A 27,287-nucleotide genomic window follows, 5' to 3' on the forward strand; every position below is an offset into this window, starting at 1 on the left:
GATTTCAGATTAACCCAAGAGTGAACCTTGTCGAAGAAGAATGAGCACTGTCTAAGAAAAGAAAGAGGACCTTGAGAGGTAGTGAGCTCCCCATCACTGGCATTATTCAAATGGTCAGGTCTGAGGTTTAGATGCACTGCAAGCTGAAGATAAGTGTGAGTGGGCAGCCCCCTTCCTCCCCAGACTCAAGTTTTATTGAGAGTCACAGTACATAGAAACAGAGAGGGCTGAGACTTCCCAGGACCATAGACTGAGAACTGGGAAAGTACCTTAGAGCTCATCCAGCCCATTTCACAGATGAGGAAACTGAGGTATAGGAAGATTGTGCCTTGCTCAAGGCCATGAAGGAATAAGGAGCTGAACCAGGTTTGACATTAGCAGAAGGAGAACCGAGTGAGAATCTCAGCTCTCTTGGTGACAGGGCAATCATGATTTCATCTCTCTGGGTCTCAGTTTTCTCATCTGTTAAATGGGGGTGTTGTACTAATTGACCTCTAGGGTATCTTCTTGAGGGTCTTCCCCTTCCAGATCCATCCATTCACTTATTTATTTATTTAGATTTTTTATTTTTTGAGTAAGCTAAAGAGAGGATTCTTTCCTCAGTTGCTACTTAGCCTGAATCACCAATGGGTGTTGCCTCCGTCAGAATGAGACTTGTGGAAGACCTTAGCTTAAAAAGGCCACGGTCCCCATTGCATCCAGGGCCCTGTCCATTCGTCCTGGTCTCTCTCTGGCCTCTGGACCCAGATGACCGGAGGGGAGAGGCCGCAGGTGACCCTCCCTCACTTAAATCCATTCACATGTCCTGTTAGCAACTTGCTGATGTCCTGGACCTCCAGGTCAAACAGCAAGGAATGGTTCCAATTCAGAAAGTCACAGGAGAGGTGGCAGCGGGTGGCCCACTGGACAGAGCACTGGGCACTGGGGTCCAAAAGACCCGAGTTAAATTCTAGCCTTGACTTTTACTCTCTGTGTGACCCTAGACAAGTCACTGTCTTGTTTTAATTTCCTCAACTGTAAAATGGCGTTAATAATGGCACTTACCTGGAATGGTTATTGTGAGGATGTGATGAGATAAAACTGGCATTGTGGAGATGGTTAGAGCCCTCCAGGGGTACGGGGGTAAACTGCTCCGCCCGGAGGCAAGAAAACCTGAATTCCAATTCAGCTTGAGATACTTACTTGGGAAGCCATTTACCTTCTGGTTTCCTCAATTATAAACTAAGGCTAAGAGCGGCTTTCCTCCCAGAAAAGATTGGAAGGATTAAATGGGATCTTTGTAAAGTGGTTTGCCCAGTACCTGCTACACACTCAGTTAAATGCTTATTTCTTTCTTGCTTTCCTTCCTCACACCCTTTCCACTGGATCATAGTAGAATCTTCCATCCAATTCTTTTATTTTATAATTGAGAAAACTGTGTCTCAGAATGGGGGAGAGTTGCAGAGGCAGCATTTGAACCCAGTTCCTCAAGACTCCTATGGCAGCACTCTGGCCTTGGGAGTTGCACCTCGATGATCACTTGACAGCTGAGCAAATTTGCCTCTGCAATGGCGTGATAATTGAGCACCTCTTTAGTCATCCAGATTTGCTGGTGCGATAATTAAGCACCTCTTCAGTGATCCAGATTAGCGCCTTTGGGTTCTTCCTCCCCAGGTTCTAAGAAAGGGCACTGGGGTTAGGGGAGGGGGTGCAAATAGTCTTTCCACAAATGTGTGCCCCCTGAGGGAGGGGAGCCATTGTTCACGATAGTGATGGGCTCCAGCACAGGAACTCCCAGACTCCCTGCTTAGCTTCTGTGCCTGGGTAACAGATTTTAAAGGGTATTAACTCTGGGTTTCTAAAACGCCAATTTTATCTCTAATGTTCTTATGTTAAGCAGAAAATTTTAAAAAAAATCACACCTTCCTGCCCAGAGTCCTAAATTGAACTCAGCTGGTTTTGGTTTTAAATAAAATCTCTTTAAAGAATTTGTTTTTTTGTTTTTTCTGTGTATGGCTCCTCCCACCTCTTTTTCCTTTCACGAGAGTGAGGAGATAAATTCCCGTCAAATGAGCTCAGGTTGACTGGAAATGCATTTTCCTAAAATGTATCAGGAGGGGAAGGTCTGGCTTTAGCCAAATAGTTTTGATTTTTAATTTTATTTATTTTCTTTTACAGTGTCTAATAATTCCATTATCCATCATTTTAGGCTTGTATGGGTTACTCCGGGAGCAGCTAGGTGACTCAGTGAATAGAGCACTGGATCTAGAGACAGGAGGACCCGAGTTCAAATTTAGGCTCAGATACTTACTAGCTGTGTCATGTGGGCAAGGCATTTAATCTTCGCCCTGTTAATCCACTAGAGAAAGAAATGGCAAACCGGTCGCCAAGAAATCCCCAAGGAGATATGGAGAGTAGGACAACTGAGCACGGCAACAAAAAGAGCAGCTTTCTTTGATTTTCGTGTGCCTTGTGAGAAAAAGGGTAGATGCCCTCTCCCCATTTTACAGAGGAGCAAAAGTGAGCAGATCTGACCAGATTTGTAGCTATGAAGTAGCAGGCTGGGGAAGAGGGCGTGGTTTCAGGTTCAGTCATTGGTTTCAGGTTCAGTCATTCTCTGTGTCTCAGTTTCCCCACTTGGGAGACTTCAGCGGGATGACCTCTAAGGCCAGCTGGAACTCTGCTGTTCTTCTCAGTTCTGGTCAGGTCCTTATGAAGACACAATCCCGTTTGGAACGCCATCTGATAAAGGACATGGCTAACGTGTAAGGTCCAGAGGAAGGTGACCAGCCTCTTAAGAGGCTCTGAGATAACAGAATCACAGCTTTGGGGCTGGAAGACCTCGAGGAAGCAGAATTTAACTCCCTTATTTCATGAGAAGTGAACTGAGGCTGGAGTAGGGGAAATGACATATCCAAGATCCCAAGGCAGTAAGTGGCAGAGCACAAATGTGAACCAGATCCAGGGCCCTCCCACTGCCCCCAGATGGGGCTTCATGACGAGGGATCAAGGGATTTTGTTAGCCTGAAGAAGAGAAAACTGGGCAATAGGAAGATAGGTGGGGGCTCCATAGCTGATTCCCAGTACTTGCAAGGCTGCCTTCTGGAAGGAGGAGACCTTTTCCGCTTGGAACAGTGGAGATCTGTAATTTCCAGTGTTGGGTGAGATTAGGTCAAAAGCTCCTAACCCACCCAGGTAGGGTGGGCTCCTATCTCAGGAGGAAAAAGATTTTCCCCAATACCTGGAGCTTTTCCTCCCAAAATTGTGTGCCTCTTGGGGGAGTGTGTTGTTAAAAAGTCTTTGCATCCCTAGGGTTGAACAGTAGGTGCTGAATGCATGTTGAATGGATGAGTGGCTGGCTGGCTGAGTAGGTGGGTGGGTAGATAGATGGATGGATTTGTGAATAGAAGTATGGCTAGATATATAGATGGGTAGGTGGGTGGGTGGGTGGGTAGGTGGTCAGATAGATGGGTAGGTGGTTAGATGGTGGGGTAGGTGGTCAGATGGCTGGCTGGCTGGCTGGATAGATGGGTGGGTAGATGGATGGATGGACTTGTGAATGGGCAGATGGATGTATAGAGGGATAGCTGAGTAGGTGGGTGGGTGGATGGATGGGTAGGTGGTTGAATGGCCAGCTGGGTAAATGGTTGGATGGGTAGGTAGGTGGTCGGATAAGTGGGTAGGTGGATGGACGGACTTGTGAATGGGCAGATGGATGTATAAATGGGTGAATGGTAAGATGGATAGTTGTTGAACCACAGTCCATGGGAATTTTGATCCAGCAAAGGGAATAATAACCTTCTCTTTGTATGAAAAGGAAACTTCTTTGAGAGAATCTCTTGTTTAGAACTTGAAGGCAGCTCAGAGACCCTCAAGTCCAATCCTTATTTCCAATATGAGAGAATCGACATCCCCCCTCCAATGAAAATACATTGCCAAGGTCACACAGTCAGTAGCTGAACCCAGGTCTTACTGAGTCCACGTGTCGGGACAGCACCGGGTTGCTCACCACGCTCTCTCCCTTATTTTCTCTCCATTATCCAGTGCCATTCAGAGAGGCCCCGACGTACTCGAACCGGCGGCGGAGACCCCCGAGCACGCTGGCGGCCCCCCGCGTCCTGCTGCGCTCCAACAGCGACAACAACCTCAACGTGAACAATCTTCCCGAGTGGTCCGTGTGCTCCTCGGCCTCCTCACACCGCAGCCTTTCGCCCCAGCTCCTGCAGCAGATGCAGGGCAACCCAAATGGCACAGTGAAAACCATCGGGAGCTACACGCCGGGGCCGCGCAGCCGCTCCCCGTCACTGAACCGGCTCGGGGAAGATGCCAGGAGGCAGCAGCAAGTCCCGCCCGCGCCGCAGCGGCACATCAGGTAACTCTGGGGCCCTGGCCGGAGCCCTGCCCCTTAATGCCCGGAGAGCCCGGTGCCAAGGTTTCAGGGGTAGCTGCGGGTCAGGCTCCATGCCGGCTCGGCTCCATTCCACTTGTTACAAAGGAGAAGGGGGCACTCTGAGGCGGGGGTGGGGAAGGAATCGAAGCTGTGGCTCTGTCCTGGCTGTCGCCCCCCGGGGCCTCAGTGAAAGCTTCTGTGCAGTGACCGGGTGGGACAGTCTCGACCTCGCCTTCTAACTCCCAGTCCTCGGCCCTTGGCCTTAGGGGTGTCCCTTCCTTCTGCCCCCCTTTCGTGCGCATTTAGGGTTGGGATTAGAGCCTGGGGGCATCTCCCTCATCTTTGTGCCAGGGTGGCCATGCGGGGGAGGCGCTTCCTGTTCTCATTACCTGTTCTGTGAGGGCCTGGGGGGGAGGAGAAGGGAGGGGGCAGGTACATATGTGTGTATGTGGGGGGTTGGTTTGTGTACACGTTAATGTGAATGTGGGGGTGAATGCCGGAGTCCAGCCCCCGCCATCACTGTGTCAGGGGCAGCTTTGGGCCCCTCCCTGGGCTTGCCGGGGTCAGGGAGGGTGGAGACAGGCACAGGCTGCTTAGAAAAGTGGGGGGAATGGGGAGGGGAGGGCTCCCCTTCTAAAGTTGGAGACAACTGCAAGCTGGGGGAGGGACTGCCAGAGACAGCCGGGAGCCCATTGGGGGGAGGGCCTCCTGCCCTGAATGTCCGGGGCCATCCTACCCACAGTAGGGCCCCCCCACCCTCCCAATGGAGTATTCCCATGGAAACACTCTGGGTCAAGGCCATAGCATCTTAGGTCTAGAGCCAGAGATCCTGGGGGAGACAGACACACCGAGGGACAGAGGGAGTGCGCATTTATTAGGCTCTTGGTGCATGCCAGCCTTTATATTGTGCTCAGCACTGAGGATACAAATAGACTCAGACACCCAGTGAGTGAGCATTTATTAAGTGCTTGGTGCATGCCAGCATTTATATTGTGCCTAGCACTGATACAAATAGAAGCAGACACCCAGTGAGTGAGCATTTATTAGGCGCTTGGTGCATACCAGCCTTTATATTGTGCTCAGCACTGAGAATGCAAATAGAAGCAAATTCAGAAGTGCTTCCCCTTAGGGAGCTGACATTTCAGTGGGGGAAGACAGTCTCTAGAGAGGAACTGGAAAGAGAATGGGAGACAAAATGGGAGGGGGGGATCAGTGACCCAACAATTATCTGCAGGCCTGGCTGCTGCCCGGCAGAGGAGGCAAAGCTAATTGTTGAGGTTGCCCCCAGGCTGGGTAGAGTCCAGGATTCCCCAGGAGGGGGGAGGTTACATCTGAGCTCGGAGCCTCTAAGTAGACATTGCGGTTTAGGGGCTGCGCCATTGGCAGGAAGCTCCCAGTATGGCGACACATGCTGAGCCCCTGGACCAGAAGTGAAGTGAAGGTCTGACTGTCCTTCCTCCTCTGTCTCCCTCTTACCTCCAGGATCAGATCTGAAGTCCATCGCATCCTCCCCTCCCCCCCCGCCCGTGACCCTACTCCATTGGGCCACTTGGTTTCTCACGCTCCATCTCCCAGGCCTTTACAACCCGTCCCCAGTGCCTAGAACGTGCTTCCTCCTCACCTCTCCAGTTCTTTCTCGGCGTCAGTCCCTCCTTCTACAGAAGCTGCTCCCCCTTCCATCTCCCACCTTCCATCTCCCCTCGGCTGCCTCCCTGGATCTCACGATGGCCTCCTTTCATGAGCCTCCCTGGAGGCGGGGACGCTTTGTGAGCGCTCGGGGCACCCGGCACATAATTGTCATTGTTCAATCGTTTCCATTTGTGTGCGATTCTTCATGACCCCGTTTGGGTTTTCCTGGCAGAGATGCTGTAGCACTTTGCCATTTCCTTCTCCATCTCGTTTTATAGATGAGGAAACTGAGGTAAATAGGATCGAGTTGCCCAGAGCTAGGGAACCAGCAAGTGACTTCAGGTCTGGTGCAGGGCCGCGTCTGCTGTGCTGCCTGGATGCCTGGTACTGTGCCCAATGGCACACAGTAGGCACTTGGTAAATACTCGTCAATTCAATTCTACCTATGCCCACATTGTGCAAGCCAAGGAGCTGCCCCCTTCCCCTCGAGAAAGAGCGGGACCATGAGACAGTTCAGCTCTGTGGGCAGCTTTGCCCAAGCAGGGAGGCCCATGTTATCTCCTAGTATTGATGAGCCCTGAGGGGGCTGAGGGCGCTTGTGTCTGCCGCAGACCGACCGTGCGCCTCGTAGACTCCCTATTTGGGGGCGGGATTTGGAGCAGGATTAGTGGGTGTCCCACACCATAGGCAAATCTGCCCCCTGGAAATAGGGCTCCTGAGTGTCCCTGGGCTTGTGATTAGGAAGACCAGAGTTCAGATTCTTCCAGGCTTACTGGCTTCGGGCAAATGGCTCCTTTGGGTCTGCTTTGTCACTTGTAAAATGAGTTTAAAAATTCTAATTTAATTAAAAATACTCTGGTTTTGCAATGACTTCCCCACCATGAACCTGTTGAATGAGGGAGAATTAATTATAATGGGAGTTGGTCCAACACTCACCCTAGACATTTAGTATGTTTGAATGTATGTATTTACATGTATTATTGAGAGGGAGGAAGGGAAAGAGTGATCAAAAAAGGAGAGAGACAGAGCAGACAGACCAGAGGTTATATGGAAAATATGGAGAGAGAAGAGCTGGAGGGAGTGGAGGGAGGGCAGGGAGCTAGGTTCAGCTCCAATGAAAGGCTGGTCCCAAAGAGTGATCATGAATAATTTAGTGTCATCCTGGATGAGCCTCAGTCTTCTGAGCTGTAGAATGGGAATAACCTCTCTTGCAGGGGGTCTTTAAAGAACTTCCTAAGGACTGGCCATTGTTGTCATTCATTTTATTGGCCAGCTGCTGCACAGACTCTGTTCTTGTGTGATTGGGAAGCAAAGAACAATGGAGACAAGTTTCAGTGAAGCTGCTTTAGGATTGGCAGAAAGCCTCCTTAAGAGGAACGGGCTGCCTTGGTAGGGCAGGGGGTGACCCTTCGCGAGATATCCTCAAACCAGGACTTGGTGACCCTTTGTCAGGGCTGGAAGAGAATGGAATCCTGGGTAAGATGTGTGTGTGGGAATGGGACTAGATGGACTATGAATCCCTCCCTCTCCCCGTTCTGTGAAGAGTCCAAGATGGTTTTCTGTCGCAAAGGATTTAAAACTTGAGGAAAGAAAACCTAAAGGAGGGAGCGAGTGAGTTGGGAGAAATGTGTGTTTGTCAGCTCCCAGACATAGGAGGGAGCATGGAAGGTGGGCTGGGTGGGGGGGAGCCAAGGCACACAGGAACCTCAGCAGATGAGAGACCCGTTCCCCCTGCTTGGAGAACATTGCAACAGACCAGGACGGGAGCTACTCCTGGGCACCTCACAGCATTTCACAGTTTCCATAGCTTGGATTAGAGCATAGAAGCCCACAAATAAGAGTCATTTCGTTTTCCTTTGGTTCCTTTTTCCCCCTTTCCTTAAGCATCTCAGAGTTAACATCTGGAGCCCATTAATGCTGACTGTACATGCTATACATAGATGAGACGATGTTCTTTGAGAGTTTGGGTCACTTGGTTCTGTTTATCATTGTGTTATTCCTAAAAGTTTGAAGCTGGAGGGACAGGCCCGGAATGGGATCTCCCTGAGGCTAAACTCCGAGGGTTTGGGTTGTTTTGTTGTTATTTTTGCTTCTTTTGGCTTCTGACAAAATAGGCACTTAATAACCTAGTGACCAATGTAGGGAATGGGCATTAGGTGACAATAACAGCTTCCTTTTAGTAAATATCATTACTCATGTGGCAAATAGCAGAACCTGTTCTGAATCCTGGAGATACAAAGACAAGAGTGAAATCATCCCTGCCCACAAGGAAGTTACATTCTACTAGAAACTAAGTATCCAGATAAGTAAATAAAAATAGATACAAAGTAAACAAAGTACTTTAGGGTTGGGCAAAAGAGCCCTGCCATTCATTCCCTGTTCCAAGATCCCTCCCAGCCCTGCCGCTCCCTGTTCTAAGATCCCTCCCAGCCCTGCAGTCCCCTGTTCTAAGATCCCTCCCAGCCCTGCCGTCCCCTGTTCTAAGATCCCTCCCAGCCTTGCCATCCCCTGTTCTAAGATCCCTCCCAGCCTTGCCATCCCCTGTTCTAAGATCCCTCCCAGCCTTGCCATCCCCTGTTCTAAGATCCCTCCCAGCCCTGCCATCCCCTGTTCTAAGATCCCTCCCAGCCCTGCCGCTCCCTGTTCTAAGATCCCTCCCAGCCCTGCCATCCCCTGTTCTAAGATCCCTCCCAGCCCTGCTGTCCCCTGTTCTAAGATTCCTCCATCCCTGCCGTCCCCTGTTCTAAGATCCCTCCCAGCCCTGCCATTCCCTTAGAACAATTATCATTTATTTTTTGGATCCTTTGGAGAAGATTTGAAGCAATGTGCCCTTATGTGGAGAATGAGGGTTAATCAGTGGGAATAAATGGGTGGAAGCAAAAGAAGGGCTGGAGCCTGAAGTTCCCAGATTTGTTCTTCAGGGCTAGGAGCGCTAAGTCGTCAGAGGAGGTTTTGTTTTAAGTGAGACATGGGCTGCCATGCTGCCCATCACAAGGAGAAGCACATCTCTGGCACACAGCACTCTTGAGACCCCCCAAGGTCCCCTCCTTTTCCCCAGCCCCAGCAGCAGATTTTAGCCAGATTTGCCTGAAGCCTCAGAGCAGGGCTCTGGTGGGTCCCCATAGGGCCTCCCACTGTTTCTGAGCCTGGCACAGACCAGCAGTTGGGCTCCCCGGCTGGGCCCTAACTTCTCAGCTTCTGGCCCGGCTCCTCTCCATGTTCTTGGCCCTCACCGAGCCCAGAATTTCCCCACACTAAATCCTTGGGACTCCGGGGCTCCGTTTTTGTCTCTGCTTTGCCTCCTACATCCACCTGTGGGTGGTGCCGTGTGAGCGGCAGGATGCTGAGCTTGTGGAGGGAGTGCTGGGCATAGAACGAGGTTGGGCCTTAAAGCTGGGCACTTCTGTGTCCCAAGGAGCTGCCCCCCCCTTCACCCCAGTAGTTTCTGGAGCCGCTAGCTCTGTGGTCAAAGGCCCGCTCGCCCTGGGATGGTCTCTGATCGCGGGCTTGCTTGCTGCTCTCGGGGCTTCTCCCCTGTGGGCACCAACTTCTCCCGCCATGTCTCAGTTCCCCCGCTGCTTCGGGCAACTGCTGGCCATCCCAGTGGCCGACCCCGAAGCTCTCGGCTGGCCATTTGGGACTGGCCTTTGTGGGAAGGCTGGGACAGCACTCCCTGGAGGGAGCCTTGGCAATGGCCCCTGATGCCCATTTGAGATGGCTTCCCTTGTGCCCATTTTGAGGCTCAGGGCTGCCATTCTCTGATGTTTTAAGGATCACAGAGAATACTTCATGCGTTGTCATTGACTCCAACAACAACTGAGGGCCGGGCCGGGCCGGGCAGCTTGCTGTTATTGTAAAGGTGAACAAAGTGGCCCAGAGGCATGGAGTGATTAAAATACAAGGACATGGCTAATAACTGTCAGGAGCAGGAGTGGAAGTCCAGTCTCTTGTGAGTTCAGGACCAGAATTCATTCCGCTTTGCCAGGGTTATAAAACAGATCCCTGAATGGCCGCAAGAGCAGAGCCATTAGATGGGATCTTGGCAGTCATCAAGTCCGACTCTTATTTTTGTCTGTCAGGAAACTGAGGCCCAGAGAAATGGCCGATGCAGGATTACACCTGTGTGACAGGGCTGGGGTCTTTTGATTCCATTTTCAGTGCTCTCCCCACTGGGCGATACTGCCTCCCAATGATAAAATGGACTCCTGCTTTCGTCTGTCCCTCCTTCCTCCCAGCCGTCTTCAGTCACTCTGGCCCTTTTTGACCCTCAAAGGACTTTGCAAACTTGAAAATACTGCAAACACATCCGTTTTGTTAGTTGCTGCTGCTGGTAGAAGCCATAAGAGGAGCCCTGACCAGGCAAGAGCCCCTGATAACCGGTCACTTAGCCAGGGCTGCTTATTTGCCATGATTTCCACCCCCTGCTGGGTCATGAGCTCTCACAGCCCATCAGACTGGCCCGGCTGCCCCATACTAGCCGCGTTTTCCCCGGTCCAGTGGCAGCTCGATCCCTCCCCAGGGTCCCACCCCTGCTGTTCTCCTGATCCCTGCCCCTTCCTGGGGCCAATGGCACAGATCTGCTGCAGCTCCCTGTGTATTTGCCGCGTTTCTCCCAGCGTTTGAGCTCTGTGCACACCGGGCTCCCTGAACGTACTGGTTAAGCTAATGGAGTGCATTACCCACCAGAGGGAAGCCATCTTTTTATAACATTCAGGTCAGTTTGTTCAGGCTAGTGCTTTGGCCCAGCGCTGGGTGAGCTCGTCCTTCAGGCTCAGAACTGAGAGAAAGCCGGCTCAGCTGCTTCCGAGCAGCGTCTGCCCCCATCCTTTTCTGGCCACAGAAGGTCTCAGTCACCTTACAGATCCTTGCAAATCTCTGGTTCTGCATTATGTATTTCACTGAAGATGATAAATGAGGGAGGGGCTAGCAGGAAGAGCATGGGACCTAGGGAGAGAAGCTGGGGCTTCTGACACCTTCCAGTGCTCTGGCTAGGGCCAAATCAACCTTCTGAGCCTCAGTTTTTCCCATTGTAAAATGGAAGGAAGAATGCTGGGGTTACCCTCCCTACCTCGCAGGACTATCGTGAAGAATCGATGAGATCCTCTCCGTCAATGAGATCTTTGTTGACCTGGAAGTATAAATGTACCAGCTTGATATTGGGGGGTTGGCCCTGTTTAGCTTTTAGCTTTTGCTTTTGCTCTGTTTTAGTCTTGGGCAGGTGGTCAGTAAGTCTTGAAATACACAGCTGTGGGTAGATATTCTTCATTTGTGGGAGGACGTCCTGGAGCTTTTGGTTTTTCACTAAAAGGGGGGATTTGCTACAGACCTCCACATGAGCATGTTGTAAGTGCCACTGTATGCAAAGCTGGCCCGTATTATGACCCCGGGGGTGAAGGGCCCCTTCTTACATCGGGGTCTTAGTTGTTGAGCAAGGCAAACTCTTGAAATGTCTTCAAAGATAAAAAAGGAGCTTCTGGGTAGCTGTTCTCCCTGTTTCTGCTACTCCATTCCAGCTTTCTCTGTCTTCCCTCATGCTTTCCTCCATCTGTCCCCTGGTCCTCAGTGACCCTATGAACATCCTGGAGCTCCAGGAGTGTTCCTGGCCTGGCATTCAGGGGCTCACAAAGAAGTCTCTTTCATATTTTACCCATAGTTATTGTTCTCTCTTGCTTTTGCACTGAGGGATGGCGATGACAGATGGGGAATGATGAAAGCTAACGACTTTTATTTTGCTTCCTTTTCAATTCATTATTTTTGCAATAAATTCATACAAATTTCCCTCCTCCCACCCTCTGCCCATCAATTGTACATTGCAAGTAAGGAAAATCCTCATAAGAATTATGGGAAGGCCTCGGGAATCATGGGTCGCTGTCCCAGTGATGGATTTAGGGAGTCGTTCTTTCCGATTTTGTCTCGTTGTATACCTTGTTCTACTTCTACTCAGTTCACTTTTCACCCATTCAGAAAATTCTTCTTGGATTGCTCATTTCCCCATTTCTTTTTAAAAGCCTCGATTTTTCCAGCTTTGTATTTTGGAAAAAGGAAAATTGTCTGGAAACCAAAGAACTCAAGCTTGCTGTGGATTTCTGGCAAACTTCTGTGGCGTGGTAGGAAAGAGACTGAGCGTTTAGAGATGGAAGCCTTGATGACTAAGGGCTAGTGCGACTCCGGGAGTGCAGATCAGGACATAATCTCGCCACCTGTTTTGACGGAGCCGCTCAACTCCTAGATCCGTGTCGTCTGTAGCTGGATCCAGAGATCTAGCTCATAGCTGTAGTTAGATGAATACTGAACCGATTGTAGAAGCAGACCAAGAGAGGAGCCAGTGATGAGTCATTGCTCATGAGGGATGTCTTGAGTGGAATTTCCCTGTTTTTTTTCCTTGTCTATTCAACATTTTTATCAGTGATTTGAATGAAGAAATGTCACATTTGCAGGTGCTACAGTGTTGAGAACCAGCACGAACATTTTGAATGATGGGATCCAAATCCCAAAAGCTGATGTAATGGGTCAAACCTAACAAGATGAAATCTACCAGGGTAAAGTTTTCATCTGTGTCTAAAAACTCAACTGTCAAAACAGAACAAGGAAGACTGGTTTTGCTGAAAAAGGCTGGAGATTTTAGTTGGCTGAGAGGTTCCTGTGAGTGAGTCACCAGTGACATGAAAATCAAAAGCATCTCTCACTATTTTAAGCTGCAGGAGAAAGGCAGAGCACCTCAAATACACGAGGCCGTAGTACTGGCAGACTGTGACCTTGTCAAATCCCATCTCCAACTGTTGAGTGAAGTTCTGGCTGCCCTCTTCTAGGAAGGATTCTGACAAGCAGGAAAGCATTTGGAGGACAGCTGGGATGCTGGAGGCCGGGAGCGCTGGGGTCCATGCACCAGAGAAGGGTTCAATGAAAGAACCTGAACTTTTTGCTTTGAATATGGGGGATGATTTCAGAGAGACTTGAGGACAGTCAGGCTTCCTCGATTTGAAAGACTTTCCAATGGAAGAAAATTAAGAATTCCAATTTTCATTTCTTGGTCCAAGCCAGAAACAACAGGTGAACATCAGAGAGGAATAGACTTAGCTTGACGCAAGAACATCCTTCCTAACAAAGAGAGCTGAACCTAGATGAAATGGACTTTCTCAATAGCTGCTTCAGTAAAGTTCTCCTAGTGGAGTCTCAGGGAGCACTTGATTGAGGATGTATGGAAGAGAGGAGTCTTTCTAAGACCTGGATTAGACTAAATGGCCACAGAAGTTCCTTCTAGCTCTGAGATTCTGGAACGCTGAATTTTGGCACTTACTTTTCAAAAACAGCGGGGAAATCATCTTGGAATCAGGGTGGTCTGTGGCTAGAGGGACCATCCAGTGGAATGAAAGAGCCCGCTGAGAGATTTCTCAGAATTAGACAACGGCGTGAGGTAGTGTGCAGAATTATAAAAAAAAATTAGGGAAGAAACAGTAAAGTTTGTGTTGACCGTTGGCCCAAGAACTGCTCTGAAGTCTGTATAGTCCTCTCTTGTTGTGGTGACCTCCTCCACTGATGCTCATTGGAACCTGTCCACACTTTTCTATCCTGTGGATTTCATTCATTTCGTACACATAGCGTCCCAGAAATGGAAAGTTGGAAGGGACCTCTGTGGCCACCTCGTCCAACCCAGACCTGGACAAGTGTCCCATCTCTCCCGTCCCGAGAAGCAGACTTCCAACCCCGACGTAAACATGTCAAATGAAGGAAAAGCTGATCCTTTCAACAAGTCCCATTCTAAATAGTCATAGTTATAATTGCAAAGTGTTTGTAATTCTTTAAAAAACATCTATTGAGCACTTACTGCATGCTAGACACTGTAAGTGCTGGGAATATGAGCAGAAAGAGTAACAATCCCTGCCCTCCAAAAAAGAGCTGAAAAAACAGGGGTGCAATAGGAGGGCAGGGACGACATGAAGGTGGAGCATGGCAGAGAAAGCCTAAAGCAGCAAGGCTACAGCGGAGAGGAGAAGGCTGGTCTAGACACTAAAATGGATATGCCCAGGGAAGTAGCTGAGCAGAGGGAGAGTCGGCAGGAGTAGAGGGCCCTCCCGATGTGAGAAGGCTCAGGATAAAGTGAACTTCAGGGAGAGGAAGGTTCGACAACATAGTCTAGGAAAAAGCCCAGAGACAGGTGTGCAGCCTGGAGAAGAAGAGAGCCAGCTTACAACTCTCCTTGTACGTCTCCCAAATCGCCACTGGTTAGGCCCTCTTGGGTCATGAAGAACTTAGCCTCTCCCATGGGAAAGACCTGCAATACCTACAGAGGGTGCTGATTATCCCTCTCCTCTGAGCACTCTTTTCTGAGCCAGATAAATGACTGAGACTTTCTTGGCCCTCGTGTATTCCCATGACTCCATCTACCTTGCTGGAGCCCTTTCTCCAGGACTTTGAATTTAGAGGCTAGCCTGGAAGTGGTCTTTGCTCCTTGACTTTGTTCTTTCTCCTTTCCCCATCCTCCCTGAGGATGCCTTTTATGGAACACGGTAGTCCAGGAACAAGAGCTCTGGGGTTCCGACCCCTGGGGTTACCAGCATCCGGGAAGTGCCCTATTTAACAGGCCTTCTTGACACATGGATCACACGCTTCCGGCTCAGAGCATTCTGTGGCCCTCTGGGTCACCAGGAAATGGGATGACTTGTGGTCATTCTGCCTCCCTGGCAGGAGACCAAGGGCAGGGCAGATGCACTGGGCTCTCGGGTCTTCTTGTTCCAGGAAGGGCCCCCTTCCATCTGGGCTGCCTTCCTCTGCCTGGTCAGTACCATCTGCTCGTATCATGGCCATTCATGACCATGGAAGATGGAATGGGATTAATGTGATCACGGACTGTAGACCTCCGGGATTTGTGTCTGGAGGGTCCTGTATCATCAAGAACCTTCCAGGCAAAATCTGAAATGATTTTCATATGTCCATTAATTCTTTGGGGGAATAGTCCCAAATTTCCTGTGGGGTTTTACAATTTCTCCTGAATTGATTGACTTTCAGAATGAAATATCTGGAGACTTGTGTCAGGAGATTCTGACTTTCTGCTCTGCACTTAGGGAAGCAGCAGGACTGACACAAAATGCAGGGAGCCTTAGAAGGAGGAGGGAGAGCACTCTCATTGAGGTGCTTGGAGGCAGGGGGGAGTCAACTCCCCAGATGGCCCCACAGATTCTCTGGTGAGTGTTAGAGTCACACTCTGACCACCGGATCCCGAAAGATCCTTGGAATCGATTCACTCCCCCTGGAACATAAGGACCACTCCAGGACACAATCAGGTCCAGCAGGGCTTCGTCCCTGGAGCTGGCCGGTTGTTTCCCCAGTGACTTCTTCATTTTGCTTGGATTTCCGTGACCCTCCCTGGATGTGGGCAAAGGAGCTTCTGTTTTAAGGCACAGCACGAAGCTTCAGGGGAGCGGGAAGCTATATCGCCCACCTCGGTTTTCTGGTAAAGTGGAGTCACACCGAGATCCTCCTGATAAGAACTGCTTTTGGGGCTGAGTATAATTCCCTGAGAGTGGAGACTGTTCCCTCTTATCCTAAACTGCTCCAGAGTTCAGCGGTCCAGTTGGGGGACTGGGGGCTTAAGAGTCCATTGGATCCCATGAGCTTCAGCCTGGACTCCCTGAAGGCAAGCTGGATGACCCCTCTGCAGCGGTTTCCTTCTCTGTGATGGATCCTTGTTTCCTCAGCTGTCCCTTCCAACTATGGGCCTCTGTGCCCGGCTCTCAGGTCATTGCTCTTCCTGCTCAATCAGTAGACTCAGGAGCATTTATTAAGCACCTACTATATCCCCAGCACTCCATCATTCAGCTTCCTCCTAATGTACCACAGTTGTAGTCTTTCTAGTGAGAACCAAGAACATGGATAATTTAGATACAATTCATTTCAAATCTAAAAACCCTTACTTTCCCCTCTACCTGCTCTCTGTAAGGCCCTGTGCCTTACATAGACAAAAGAGAGTCAGAAGACACAAGGTGATGAAGGCAGGGGATGAGGGGAGGCTTGGGAGACTTGGAACAGACTTTGTGGGGGAAGGTGAGTTGAGCCTTAAAGGCAGGCTTGTGCTCCGAGGGGCAGCTGGTCAAGGGTGGTCAAGGCTGGCTGAAACATGGGGCCCAGAAAAAGGCTAGTGGCAGGACGTGAGGGTTCCCACTTAGCAGGGCAGGGAAGGTCGGTTTGTTTAATCTGGAGCAGTGCAGAAAGATTTTGAAGAGGGAAGCGACGTGCTCAGACCCCTAATGTAGGGTGATTATTTTGACAACAGGATGGCAGGTGGATCAGAAAGGAGTCCCCAGAAGAGAGGAGGTCCCTTGGGGGGCCTTCGCCGCAGTGTAGGCAGGGGGTTTGGGGGAGGGACGGATCTGTGGGATGTTTAAATCATGCCTTTGGTTCTGTATGTGTACGTATGGATAGATGGTCTATATGAAGTGATTAAGTCCTTGGGAAGCGATGAGATGAGCAGGAGAGAATATTGAGAGAGAACAGAGGAGCCTTGACAAAGCCTTGAGCTGTTAAATGACCTAGAGATGGATGATGGTGCTGGGAGTGTAATTGAGAACCAAGCAGACAGGTAGGAGGAGGGGAGAAGGGAGCAGTTTCCATACTCCTTCCGAGGCAGGAGATGGGTGAAGAAGGCCACCTGAGATTATGGGTAACCTTGGAAACAGTCTCCGGGAAGTGGTGGGGTCAGAAGCCAGATGGCAAAGGTCTGGGAACAGAGTGGGTGGTGGCAAGTACGGACAGCTCTCCGAGTTACGCAGTGAATGGGGCTTGGGAGGGGGCGACAGTGTCAGGGGAAGGGCCCCTTCGCACACACCACAGGATGGGGGGAGGGAGGACTTGGGTTCCGATCCTGGTTCTACCACTTCCTGCGTGTGTCTCCCTGGACCAATCATTCATCCCCTGGAGCTGTGATTCCTCATCTGTCAAATGAAGGGAAGAGTCAGAATAATCATCAAAGTTCCTTCCAGTCTTCAATCTCTGAGCCTCTGACTGAAGCCAGGAAGGAGAAAACGGGGAGTTGGGAGAGAAAATTGAGGGAGTACTTAGAAAAGGAGATAGAGAACAGAGAAAGCGAGAGAGAGGAAGAAGGAAAGAAGAGGGCAAAGGGAAGTGTAGAAAAGGACTAAAGGAAGGGGAGAGAGGAAGAAGCACAAAGAGACAAGCACTTTGAGGATGAATTGATAAAAGATGAGATGGAAAGCACAAACAGGGCTTTGTTCTTGACAAGGAAAAGGGCCTCCTCTTCCCCAGAGGCTAGAGCAGAAGAGCTGGGATCAGAGCCATGTCTGTAAATGTGGGGAGTGGGTAGGAGCGATGGGGCCATCCTCAGGCGATGGCTGCCATTTTTCAGTGAAGTGGGAATTGAAAGCATCGACTGAGGGAGGACAGTGTTGGGGTTGGTTCCGAGGGGAGCCCACGGGATCTTGGTTTCTTTGACTGCCAATCGAATCATGAATGGGGGAGAGTTCCAGGATAGAAACAGGACTTTCCCAAAACCTGAAGCTTCCAGTCTAGCTGGCTTGCCTTAGGGTTCCTTCCTCCTCCTCCAGGGAACAAGTGAATATTTTATTAGGTCTGTGTCATGTCAGGTTTTCTAACCAGCCCTTGTAAAATCCCAAGCACATTAGCCCATTGCATAACCAGAAACACCTCTCTAGCTTATGTGACTGACTCTGAGGAAGTCATTTGCCTCTTCTGTGCCTCAGTTTCTTGATGGTAAAATAGTGATAATTTATGTAGCTTCCTCTCAGAAGGTTGTGATAAGGACATTTATGAGCTAATGTATGTAAAACCCATTGCAAACCTTATTGTTATGATTCCTGACATTTTCATTTTTTTCTTCCCTTCAAGATATATAGTAATAATAAGTAGCACTTAGCTATTTATAGGGAGCTTCAGGGCACAATTTTTGGACCTGGGATCAGGAAGATGAGTTGCAGTCCTGACTCAGAGACTTCTTAGCTGTTTGCTAACCCTGGCTGGTCACTTAATTTCTCTCAATCTCAGTTTCTTTATCTGTAAAATGGGAATAATACCTCATATGATTATTGTGAGAATCAAATGGAATAATATATGTATAGTGCTTAGTAAATCTTAAAAACTGATATATAAATGATTATTATTACAATCCTGATTAGAGATTATCTTCGTATTGTGCTCGAACTATTATTTTTTCATGACTGAGCTCTTGTCTTCTGTAGCAGTCTCCACTTCTCAGCAGCAAAAGGATTTTTCAGAAGGAAAATTTTCAGTCTGAAGTGACTCTGTTTGGCCAGAATATTGAAAGGCTGAGGGAGGAGGGAGTTGATTTCCTGGTTAACTGAAGGTTCCTGGTGTACCAGCACATGGAGGCCCCTGATAAATGCTTGTCAAATTCTGTCTGTGTCCAGGTTACAGAAATGCAAACACCAGAGCAGCTGTTGGGCTCCCCTTCCGAAGGAAGCAGCTGTCCGGCTTTAATGATCAAACACTGGCCAGCCTCGTCAAATACCAAGAGCCAGCATGCTCAGCGTGCCCCTGGAAGTGGAAATGGCAGGTCCTTAGAAACTCTCCCGCGCAGGCCCCTCATGTTCCAGAGCTGGAAGCAGGCCAGAGGAGAAGCGAGTCACCTGAGGGAATCAAAGAATTATACTCGGGACATAAATCCCCCAGACTCATCATTCCAAGCCCCTTTAAGACTCCATGGCCTCCCACCTAGCAGTAGCTAAAGGGTCCCATAGAGCCCAGAGCACCGAGTCTGGAATCAGAATGATGCAAGGTCAGATCCAGCTCAGTAGTTGTTTGACCTTGGGCAAGCCACTTAGCCTCTGCTGCCTCAGTTTCTCCATGTCTAAAACAGTCCTGATAATAGCACCAGAATTGTCATGAGGAACAAATAGGAGAACATTTGTAAAGTCTGCAGCACAGTGACTGATGCATAGCAGGTGCTTAATAAATGCTTGTTTCCTTTCTTCCTATAACAAGATGGGGTGAGGAGGTGTCTGTCCTGAGATGCAGATGTCTGGAGCTGTGGGAGACAGGCTTTCCTCCCTGAGGGTCAGTCTGTCAGCTGGCTTTCATTAAGCATCTTCTATGGGGAGGGCTGTGCCTTAGAGACCAAAAATTAGGCTCCCTGGGAGCTCCCAGGCTGATGGGAGAACAATATGCAAATGTTTATGTACAGATAAGCCAGGGACTGGCTGAGAGTTTGTGTAAAAAGAGATGAACAGTTTTTATTGCTGTTCAGTCATGTCTGTCTCTTTGTGACCCCATTTTGGGGTTTTCTTGGCAGTTCCTGGGGATTTGCCTTTTCCTTCTCCAGCTCATTTTATAGATGAGGAAACTGAGATAAACAGGGTGAAATGACTAGACTAGATTTGAACTCTGTGCCACCAGTGCCCAGATTGATGGTTATTAACCAGCTATTAGTACTTCCTTGAGGCTTTTCTCCTGATAAAATCTGAGAAATCCGAGTCATTGCAAAAGGCAGAGTGTTAGATGCGAGTGAGCATCTGTCCTTGGTGCTGAAGCTCAGGAAGAACGCCTGCTCCTCAGTCTCAGATAGCCTTGGGGGACTCTTCAGCAGGATGAGTTTTTGGAACATAATCCAATCTTCCCTGGGTATCGAAAATGTCTCCAGAGCTGGTCTTCTAAGCTCGGCCGCTGACTGTTGGGGTCCCCAGGGTGGGAGCCATGCCCCGCTTGTCTCTGGAGCTCCCCAAGTCTCTGTGCCTTTCTCATTTCTTCTGTGGATAACAGGTGTTTGGGTTGGCTCTCGGCGGGCCTGTAGCTGCAGCAGCGGCAGAAGCTTCAGGTGAATGGGCACCAAGCCCAGGGATGCGCCCACAAGGCTCCCGTGGGATCCGTGAGCTTTTTCGGATCTCTGTCTCTGAAAGTGGAGCTTAGAAAAAGAAGGGCTCAGGTCCCTGAGATTTTGCCCTGTAGAAATGTAGACTTTAGATGCCCTAGGAAAGTGTGGCTTTTTCCATGGTCCAGTTTTCATTTTCTACAGGCAGCGGCAGACTATTGAGAACTCTAGAATGGATCATGTGACGTACAATGTAATGGGGATAAAGATGATGGAAAAACAGTCTAGCTTAAAGCTTATTGTTAGGTTGAATGTATTTATTGAGACCATTGTCAGTTTGTAATTGTGGCTTCTTGTCCTGAATGGATGAATAGGGTTCACGTCCCGAGCTGTGCAGCTTCTGCATCTGTTCATTGGCCATGGGCTGAATCTCAATCAAGTGGAGGCCCAGACTCTGCTCCTCCCGAGCACTAAGGGGCCAGAATGGCTGAGCAGGGCTGTGAGCTGAGGGCTGAGGAGGGGCCGGGGGCCTCCTGGGGCCTGAACGAGTGTGGCCCCTGCCGGCGCGGCTTCCCCCGGGGAAATGGAAACAGGGAGGGCTCTGAAGTGGCCGCCGTTCATGAGATGCTCAGTGTCAGGCCCTGGGCAGAAGTGTGAGAGCAGGAGACGGGCCCTTTTATGGACAGAAACTCCAGGAGCCAGAAAAACGAGGGCAAGGAAATCCTCAAGGGAGAGAATTGTTACTTGGGGGGTTAACATGAACTCCCCTCTGGAGGCCATCCCTAAGCTGAATGTGGGCAGCTAGGTGGCGCCACAGGGGATAGAGGGCCTGGAGGGGCAGCTAGGTGGCGCCACAGCAGATAGAGCCCTGGGTCTGGAGGAGGTTCTAGGCCACACCCCAGTATATAGAGCGCCTGAGCCTGGAGGGGCAGCTAGGTGGCGCCATAGCAGATAGAGGGCCTGGAGGGCAGCTAGGTGGCGCCACAGTGGATAGAGCCCTGTGTCTGGAGGAGGTTCTAGGCCACACCCCAGTGTATAGAACGCTGAGCCTGGTGGGCAGCTAGGTGGCGCCACAGTGGATAGAGCATCTCATAATCAGAAAGCTTCACTTTCTTGAGTTCAGATATGACTCAGACACCAGCTGTGTGACCCTGGGCAAGTCCCTTCGCCCTGCTTGCCTCACTTTCCTCATCTGTAAAATGGGCTGGAGGAGGAATGGCGAGCCACTTCAGCATCTTGGCCAATGAACCCCCTCTTGGGGTCACGAAGAGTGAGACGTGACTGAATAACAACCTGAGCCGATCCCTGAAGGAAGGGGGGGCTCCACAAGGTGGAGACAAAGGGGGGGAGTCACGGCAGCCACGGGGCCCAGCCTGCGCCCAGCTTGGGCGTACCAAGGTCAGGCAGGAGCAAGCTGACTGCTGTAGCTGACCCCGTAATTTCATCTAGGACGCTCTCTCCTGCCTAGGCCCTGCTTCAGCGAGGTTCCTCAGATCCGAGAAAAAGACGGATTTTCTCCTTTCATTCCACGTTGTAGTTAATTCATCCTATAGGAACTTGGCTCTTCTCCGAGCACCTCGGTTTTCAGTGGGTTGAAGGCCGCAGCGATCCGCCCTTTGAGGAAGGAGAGCATCCGGTCCCCACACGAGGCACTCCTTGCATCAAGGAGCTTCCTTTGGTCAGGGGCCTGGGGGAAGCCATTGAGGGGAGCTTTTGGGGAAGATGGGTTTCCTTCCATAAAACTGTTAGCATTTGCGAGGGCTGCACATGGAAGTACAGGACTGAGTATGATAATGGAAGCGCTCGGGGAAGCGGCTTGGCGCTGGGCGGGGGGGGGGGGGGAACACGGGTGCTGGAAAGTAGGGATGCTTTGGTGGTGGCCATTCTCAGAGATGGGCATCAGGAGGCTGGATGGGCCAGGTAAATTAAGTCTAATTTATGGACTGATGTATTCTAAAGGAATTAGGTTTTCTGTATTGTATTTCCCACACTTCTCTTTTTCTCCTTCTATTTTTCTAAATTCTTCACAGTCCTGAAAACTAGAAATCAGTTATTTATCCCCAAAGTAGCCAGGATGTTTGCCTAATGTTTTAGGAGCAGTGGGATGTAGTAGAGATTTGGAACTGAAGTCATGTCAGGCCTGAGTTCAAATCCTATTTTAGACCCTTCCTGGACGTATGGCCAAAGGCAAATCATCACATTCCTCCTAGCCTAGCCTCAGTTTCTTCATTTGTACAACGAGGCACCAATGTTTGTGCTGTCTCCTTCATGGGCTTGTTGAGATGATTCTTTTCTGAGTCTTAAAGGCTGTTGAAGAAGAAGACTCAGGGGCCATCTAGAACCCCGTTACTTTACATTTATCCCTAAGCAATTTCTTCTTCTCAGAATTGGCTCAATCTGGTTTGCATCTTGTCACCCTCCTTTAGTAGGTTAGTTATCCCTCCCAGCCCTGTGTCATTTGAAGATCTTGTGGCCCTGCCATCTGTGGCCATGTCAGAGTCACAAATTAACAAATTCAACAGCAGGAACCCAAACCCAGATCCTCGGGGCTCTCTCTGCGCTTGAGATCTTCCCATTTGGAAGTAAGAAATACTGCCAACCAACACCTTCAGGTCTCCCTGCCCAAAGTTCCAGGTGCATCTCTTTGTACTATTGTCTGGATCGCCTTTCTCCATCTTCCTGTAAACTCAATACTTTGTCTCTTCCCTCTGTGCTTTCGCGTAAATTGATGAATAATATTAATATAATATTAAATATTAACAAAAAGTACCTATTTGAAGGCATTTCTTGCACAATATCAAATGGTTCCTTGGATCGGTATGTCAGGGTTCCTTCCCAGCCACCTGTCTTAGCCCCGGGGGGTTGATTTGGGAATATTTGTTGCCTGAGGATTCTTGGGGCTGAGTGAGCTACTCATTTGACTCTATGAATCCCGTTCTCTAGTCCTAAGCAGAGCGAACTTGATCCCTTTCCCAAAGAACAGCCTTTGGGTGCTGGTCTGGCCACTGACTCTCATCCGAGGGGCATGTTTAAGTCAAGTCTCCTTTCTGGTCTTACAATACAAAATTATGGCTCCTTTAAAGGGCGCTGGATGTCCATTATCCAGTTGGAAGGGTTTAGTCTTTAGTAATGATATCCATGGTTTCCCCTTACTTGTGCTTCCTCTGAAAAATAAGCGCTAAGCCTCTCAAGGGCAGAGACTTTCATATTTTGTCTTCTTACTCTAAGCACCTAGAATGGTCCCCAGCTTATCTCAGGCACATAATAAATGTCAGCTTCCTCCAGTAGCCTTTAAACTCAAGGTACCTTGGGACTTGCTGGACGGGGGCTTCCCCCTGGGCGAGAAGCTTTGCCGCTTGATTCCATGGCTAGTGGGAGAAAGAGGCCATTTTCCTTCCCACATCCTTTCCCCCGTTTCCTCTGGATTACAAGCCACCAAACTGGTCTTGTGGGCCTGGAGGTTCAGTCTGAGCCAAAGGGACCAGGCAGATTATCTCCTGGGCAGTGACTTTGCCCTTTCCCATCCCACCGAGAAGCTGGTGACACTTTGAAGGCTGCACATCTTTGGTTAATTTAGGGTTACCTGTCCCCTGTTTTCTATGACCATTTAGTGGAGAGAGGAAGGGAGCCCCTGAGAGATCGGCCTTCCCCTTCCCAGCACAAATAAATGATCTCATTGACATTTCACAGAAGGCCGGGAGGAAGGGTTACTGCATGTCTTGTCATCCCCACTTGACACTCGAGTAGCAGAGAGTCCCAGAGAAGTCCAAGTTGACCAGATGGTTCTACAGAGAGTTTCGGAGGCAGGTGTGAATTGGGCCCCTCCAGGCTTCCAGCCCAACGCTCCCTGTGCCGTCCCACACCATCCCCAGATATGGCACCCCCAGCCCTCCAGATGTGCTCAGCCCGGGCAGATGGAGGGTCCTTGTCACACAGCCCCGGATGGCAGTGGCTCCGAATGGGCCAGACTGCCTCCTCCTGCCTTTGGGGCGCTCGCTATTTTCGCTTCAGCTTCCTGCCTTCTTCACTCCCTCTTTGTTTCCAGGGACTAATCAGTCCTGCTGTTTCCTAGTTACGGGCCTGGCCTCCTGCAGGCTCAGGGAGCTGGTCCTGTTGGCTTTTTCCCCTGTGGTTGGTAGTGATGGCAGACGATAAGCCCTCCCCTCCCGTGGCATGGACCCCCCTGTACGGAAGGCTTGCCCTGGAGAGGCTTCCCGGCCCTTCCCTGCTTCAGCCTGTCCTTGTGATGGGCCCCAGGGCTTTAGGCAGCTGCCATTACCTTTGGTCCTCCTTCATTCACTACGCCATTCGTTGGGAGCGACAAGCGTGAAAATACTCTCTGGAGAAAGGGTAGAGTTTGTGGAGATCCTGGAAAACAAAGCTCTTTCCTCTGGGGAAGCTGAGAAAAGTGGCTTCTGGTTACCCATCCCCTATTTTCTGTGACCATTTAGTGGGGAGAGGAAGGGAACCCCTGAGAGAAGCGGCCTTCCAGAAAGGGTGGTTAATTGGAAGCAGAGTTGTGGGTTCAAATCCTGGTTCTGCTGCTTCCTAGCTGTATGACTTTGCACAAGTCACTCAACCCATCCAGACCTTTACGTTATCCTCTGAAAAATGAGGGGGGCTGGGCTGCATGACTGCCCCAGTCCCCTCTGGTACTAGGAGCCTATGATTTGGGAGGGTCTCTTTGAAGCTGTCATTTAACAGAGAGCAGACTGCTAGCCAGAGAAATTAAATGACTTACCCAAGTTAGGAAGCATTGATTAGCCACCTACTGTGTGCACGGCACTGAGCTAGGGACTGAGGATGGAAGGGCAAAGGAATCGCTTCTTCCCTTGAAGTTTCCCATGGGATCACATGGCAAGGGAGTGATGGAGCTAAGAAGGGATCTCCTTCTCTGCTGCCTCCCTCCAGGATGGTTGCTCTTCTCTCCCTTTGGGATCATAGCTCAGCATCACACTGTTATTTGCTCATTGTCTCCTCCACTGAATATTTCTTACCCAGCTTTACATCCCGCGTGCTTAGCACAGTGTCTGGTGCACAGTAGGTGCCTAATGCTGCCGCTGTTCCATTCTGGAAGGGGCTTCTCGCCTTGGCCCGAGGCGGACCCTCCTCAGGGGATGGAAGCTGCTCGTCTCTGGCACGGTCGGAAAGGCCTTCTTCCATCCTCCCGCTGACCGAGCCTCTGCCATGTAAATCTCACAGGAAATTCATTCTGGTGACAGCTGTGATTATCGCTGATAGGAAAATGGCTGGACACATCCAATTGCTCCTTCTTAAAAATGAAGTATTGGGCTTTTTTCACCAACAGAGATGAGAAAATTACAGGGTAGTTACCGAACGGAGAGATTTCGAAAAGCACTTTAATGTGAAATTCACTCTTTCTCATTTTGGTCTGGATTTAACACTATGGAGATCTCATTGGCAGGGCCTTACGTCCAGATGCCAATGTGAGCCTCCCTGGGGAAGGGGGGGAAGGCGGGGGGGGGGGTGAGGAGTGTATCTGAGTGTGCCAAGATTCTGGGCCATCCATAGATCACAGACTCCTGGAGTGCCGGCAGTGCTCCCCTTTTGCTCTCACTGGGTCCCATATGCCCTGCCCAAGGCCCTGTAGAAATGTCATCAATGTTTCTTGTATTAAATATGGCACTTCCTTCATTAAAAAATCTTCAGTCTTTTCTATATTATAAATATAATAAAATATGTAAGTATACATAAAATTATTTTATTTTTTTTTTACTATTTCATTTATTCTTTTATTTTGCTTTTCCCCCTAAATCACATGTTTAATAATTTTTAACATTCTTTTTTTAAGGTTTTGAGTTCCAAATTCTCCCTGTCTCTCCCTCCTCGGGAAGATCAGTCTTTCCTATTGATTATCCCTGCCGGTTGTTTATTAAAAATCTGCAAATGGGGGTTGCCCTCGCCTGAGGGCTGGGCCATGTGAGGGGAGCGGAGGCAGCCCGGCTTGCCTGATGGTTCTTGTTTTCTCCCTCTCCTCCAGCGCCGGCTTCGCTCCGGGTGCCGCCAAGGATGCCATGTCCGCCTTTGACTATCCGGGTCCCAAGCGCAAGCTCTACAGCGCTGTGCCCGGGAGACTGTTTGTTGTCGTAAAGCCATATCAACCTCAAGTCGATGGAGAGATCCACCTTCACCGGGGGGACAGGGTCAAAGGTAAGCTTCGAGTTTGGTTTTCCTTGGCTTTTTCTCTGGGGCTTATGGGCCCACATGTGGCTGAACGGGCTCTCGGCTGGCGGAACGTTTGCTCTTGTGACTGAGCTCTCAGGGACCCCACTGGGGGTCTCCTTGGCAGAGAAATGCAGTGGTGGGCCACTTCCTTGTCAGCTCATTTTACAGATGAGGAAACCGAGGCAAACAGAGTCAACTAATGAGCCTAGAATCACACCAATACCTGGAAAATGGCTGAGGCTGGATTTGAACTCCTACATATGAGTCTTCCCCATCCCAAGCCCGCTCTCTACCCATAGTTTCTGAGCATAATCTCTGGGAGTCTGGGGGGAACTAAGAGTCTCTGAGCCTCCTCACCTCAAAATCCTCCAGTCTTGAAGCCATTGCAAAGCCCAAGAAGTTAATCATGGAGAAAATCACCTGGTCCCGCAAACTAGAAAGAAAGTGGGAGGTGGCAGCTGGAGGGGGAAGTTGGGGGGGGGGTGAAGATTGCAGTTATCATCATGTCGTCTTCCTGCTCTTCTCTCCTGAGTCTCTTCCCAACAACTGATCCCCCCCCCCCCATATTCTCTTTCTTTTTTCCTAGTAAATGTATTTATTTTTTAACACACATTTTCTCTATGAATCATGTTAGGAGAGAGATTATCCTGGGAGAGAAAAACAAAAAGGAAGTGAACAGAGCCTGTGGGTGTTTCCATTCAGTCTCCTTAGCTCTTTTTCGGGCTGCAGATGGCGGTTTCCGTCCAAAGTCTCTTGGGGTTGCTTTGGATCACTGACCCCTGACAAGAACCAAGCCTTTCCTAGTTGATCATCGCTGGTTTTTATAGAACAATAATATCCCGTGACCTTCATGTCCCACGACCAGTTCAGCCGTTTCCCGCATGACGGGCAGCCATCATCCTTCTTTGCTCCCACGAAAAGAGCGGCTGCAGACATTTTTGCTCGTGTGGGTCTTTTTCCCTTTGTGTGGCCCTGCCGGGTCAAAGGGCAAGCACAGTCGGACAGAGTTCCCGCCCTGCGTCCTTGGCTGGGTGGGAATGGTCAGCAGCCTGAAGGATTCTGGGATCTCTCTGGGCAGGGACGTTCCTCCTCAGCAGTTTGTGAATTTGCAGGTCTCGGGGACCTCCTCCGGACCTGGGAGCAGAATGGACTTGCCCAAGGTCACACTGTAGGAAGCACCTGAGGCAGAATTTGACCTCAAACCCTGTGATTCCTAAGCCATGGCTTGGTCCCCCCCGGCCCTTGGGGGGGCCCTTAGGCACAGGGAGGATCATTCGGCTCCAGCCAGTGTCAGATGCAGGTCTCACC

General features: G+C 50.0%; 1 protein-coding gene across 1 annotated transcript in view; it reads left to right on the forward strand.

Moving 5' to 3' along the window:
• SHANK2 (SH3 and multiple ankyrin repeat domains 2) overlaps positions 1 to 27,287 on the forward strand; it is a 539,915-nt gene that overhangs the window by 189,959 nt on the left and 322,669 nt on the right. The window contains exons 11-12 of the mRNA XM_031943606.1: positions 4,024 to 4,351; positions 25,795 to 25,964. Of these exons, the coding sequence (XP_031799466.1) occupies positions 4,024 to 4,351; positions 25,795 to 25,964 (498 nt within the window). The remainder of the gene's footprint in view (positions 1 to 4,023; positions 4,352 to 25,794; positions 25,965 to 27,287) is intronic.

Source organism: Sarcophilus harrisii, chromosome 6 (genome assembly GCF_902635505.1).
Source record: "Sarcophilus harrisii chromosome 6, mSarHar1.11, whole genome shotgun sequence".
Classification (NCBI taxonomy): Eukaryota; Metazoa; Chordata; class Mammalia; order Dasyuromorphia; family Dasyuridae; genus Sarcophilus; species Sarcophilus harrisii.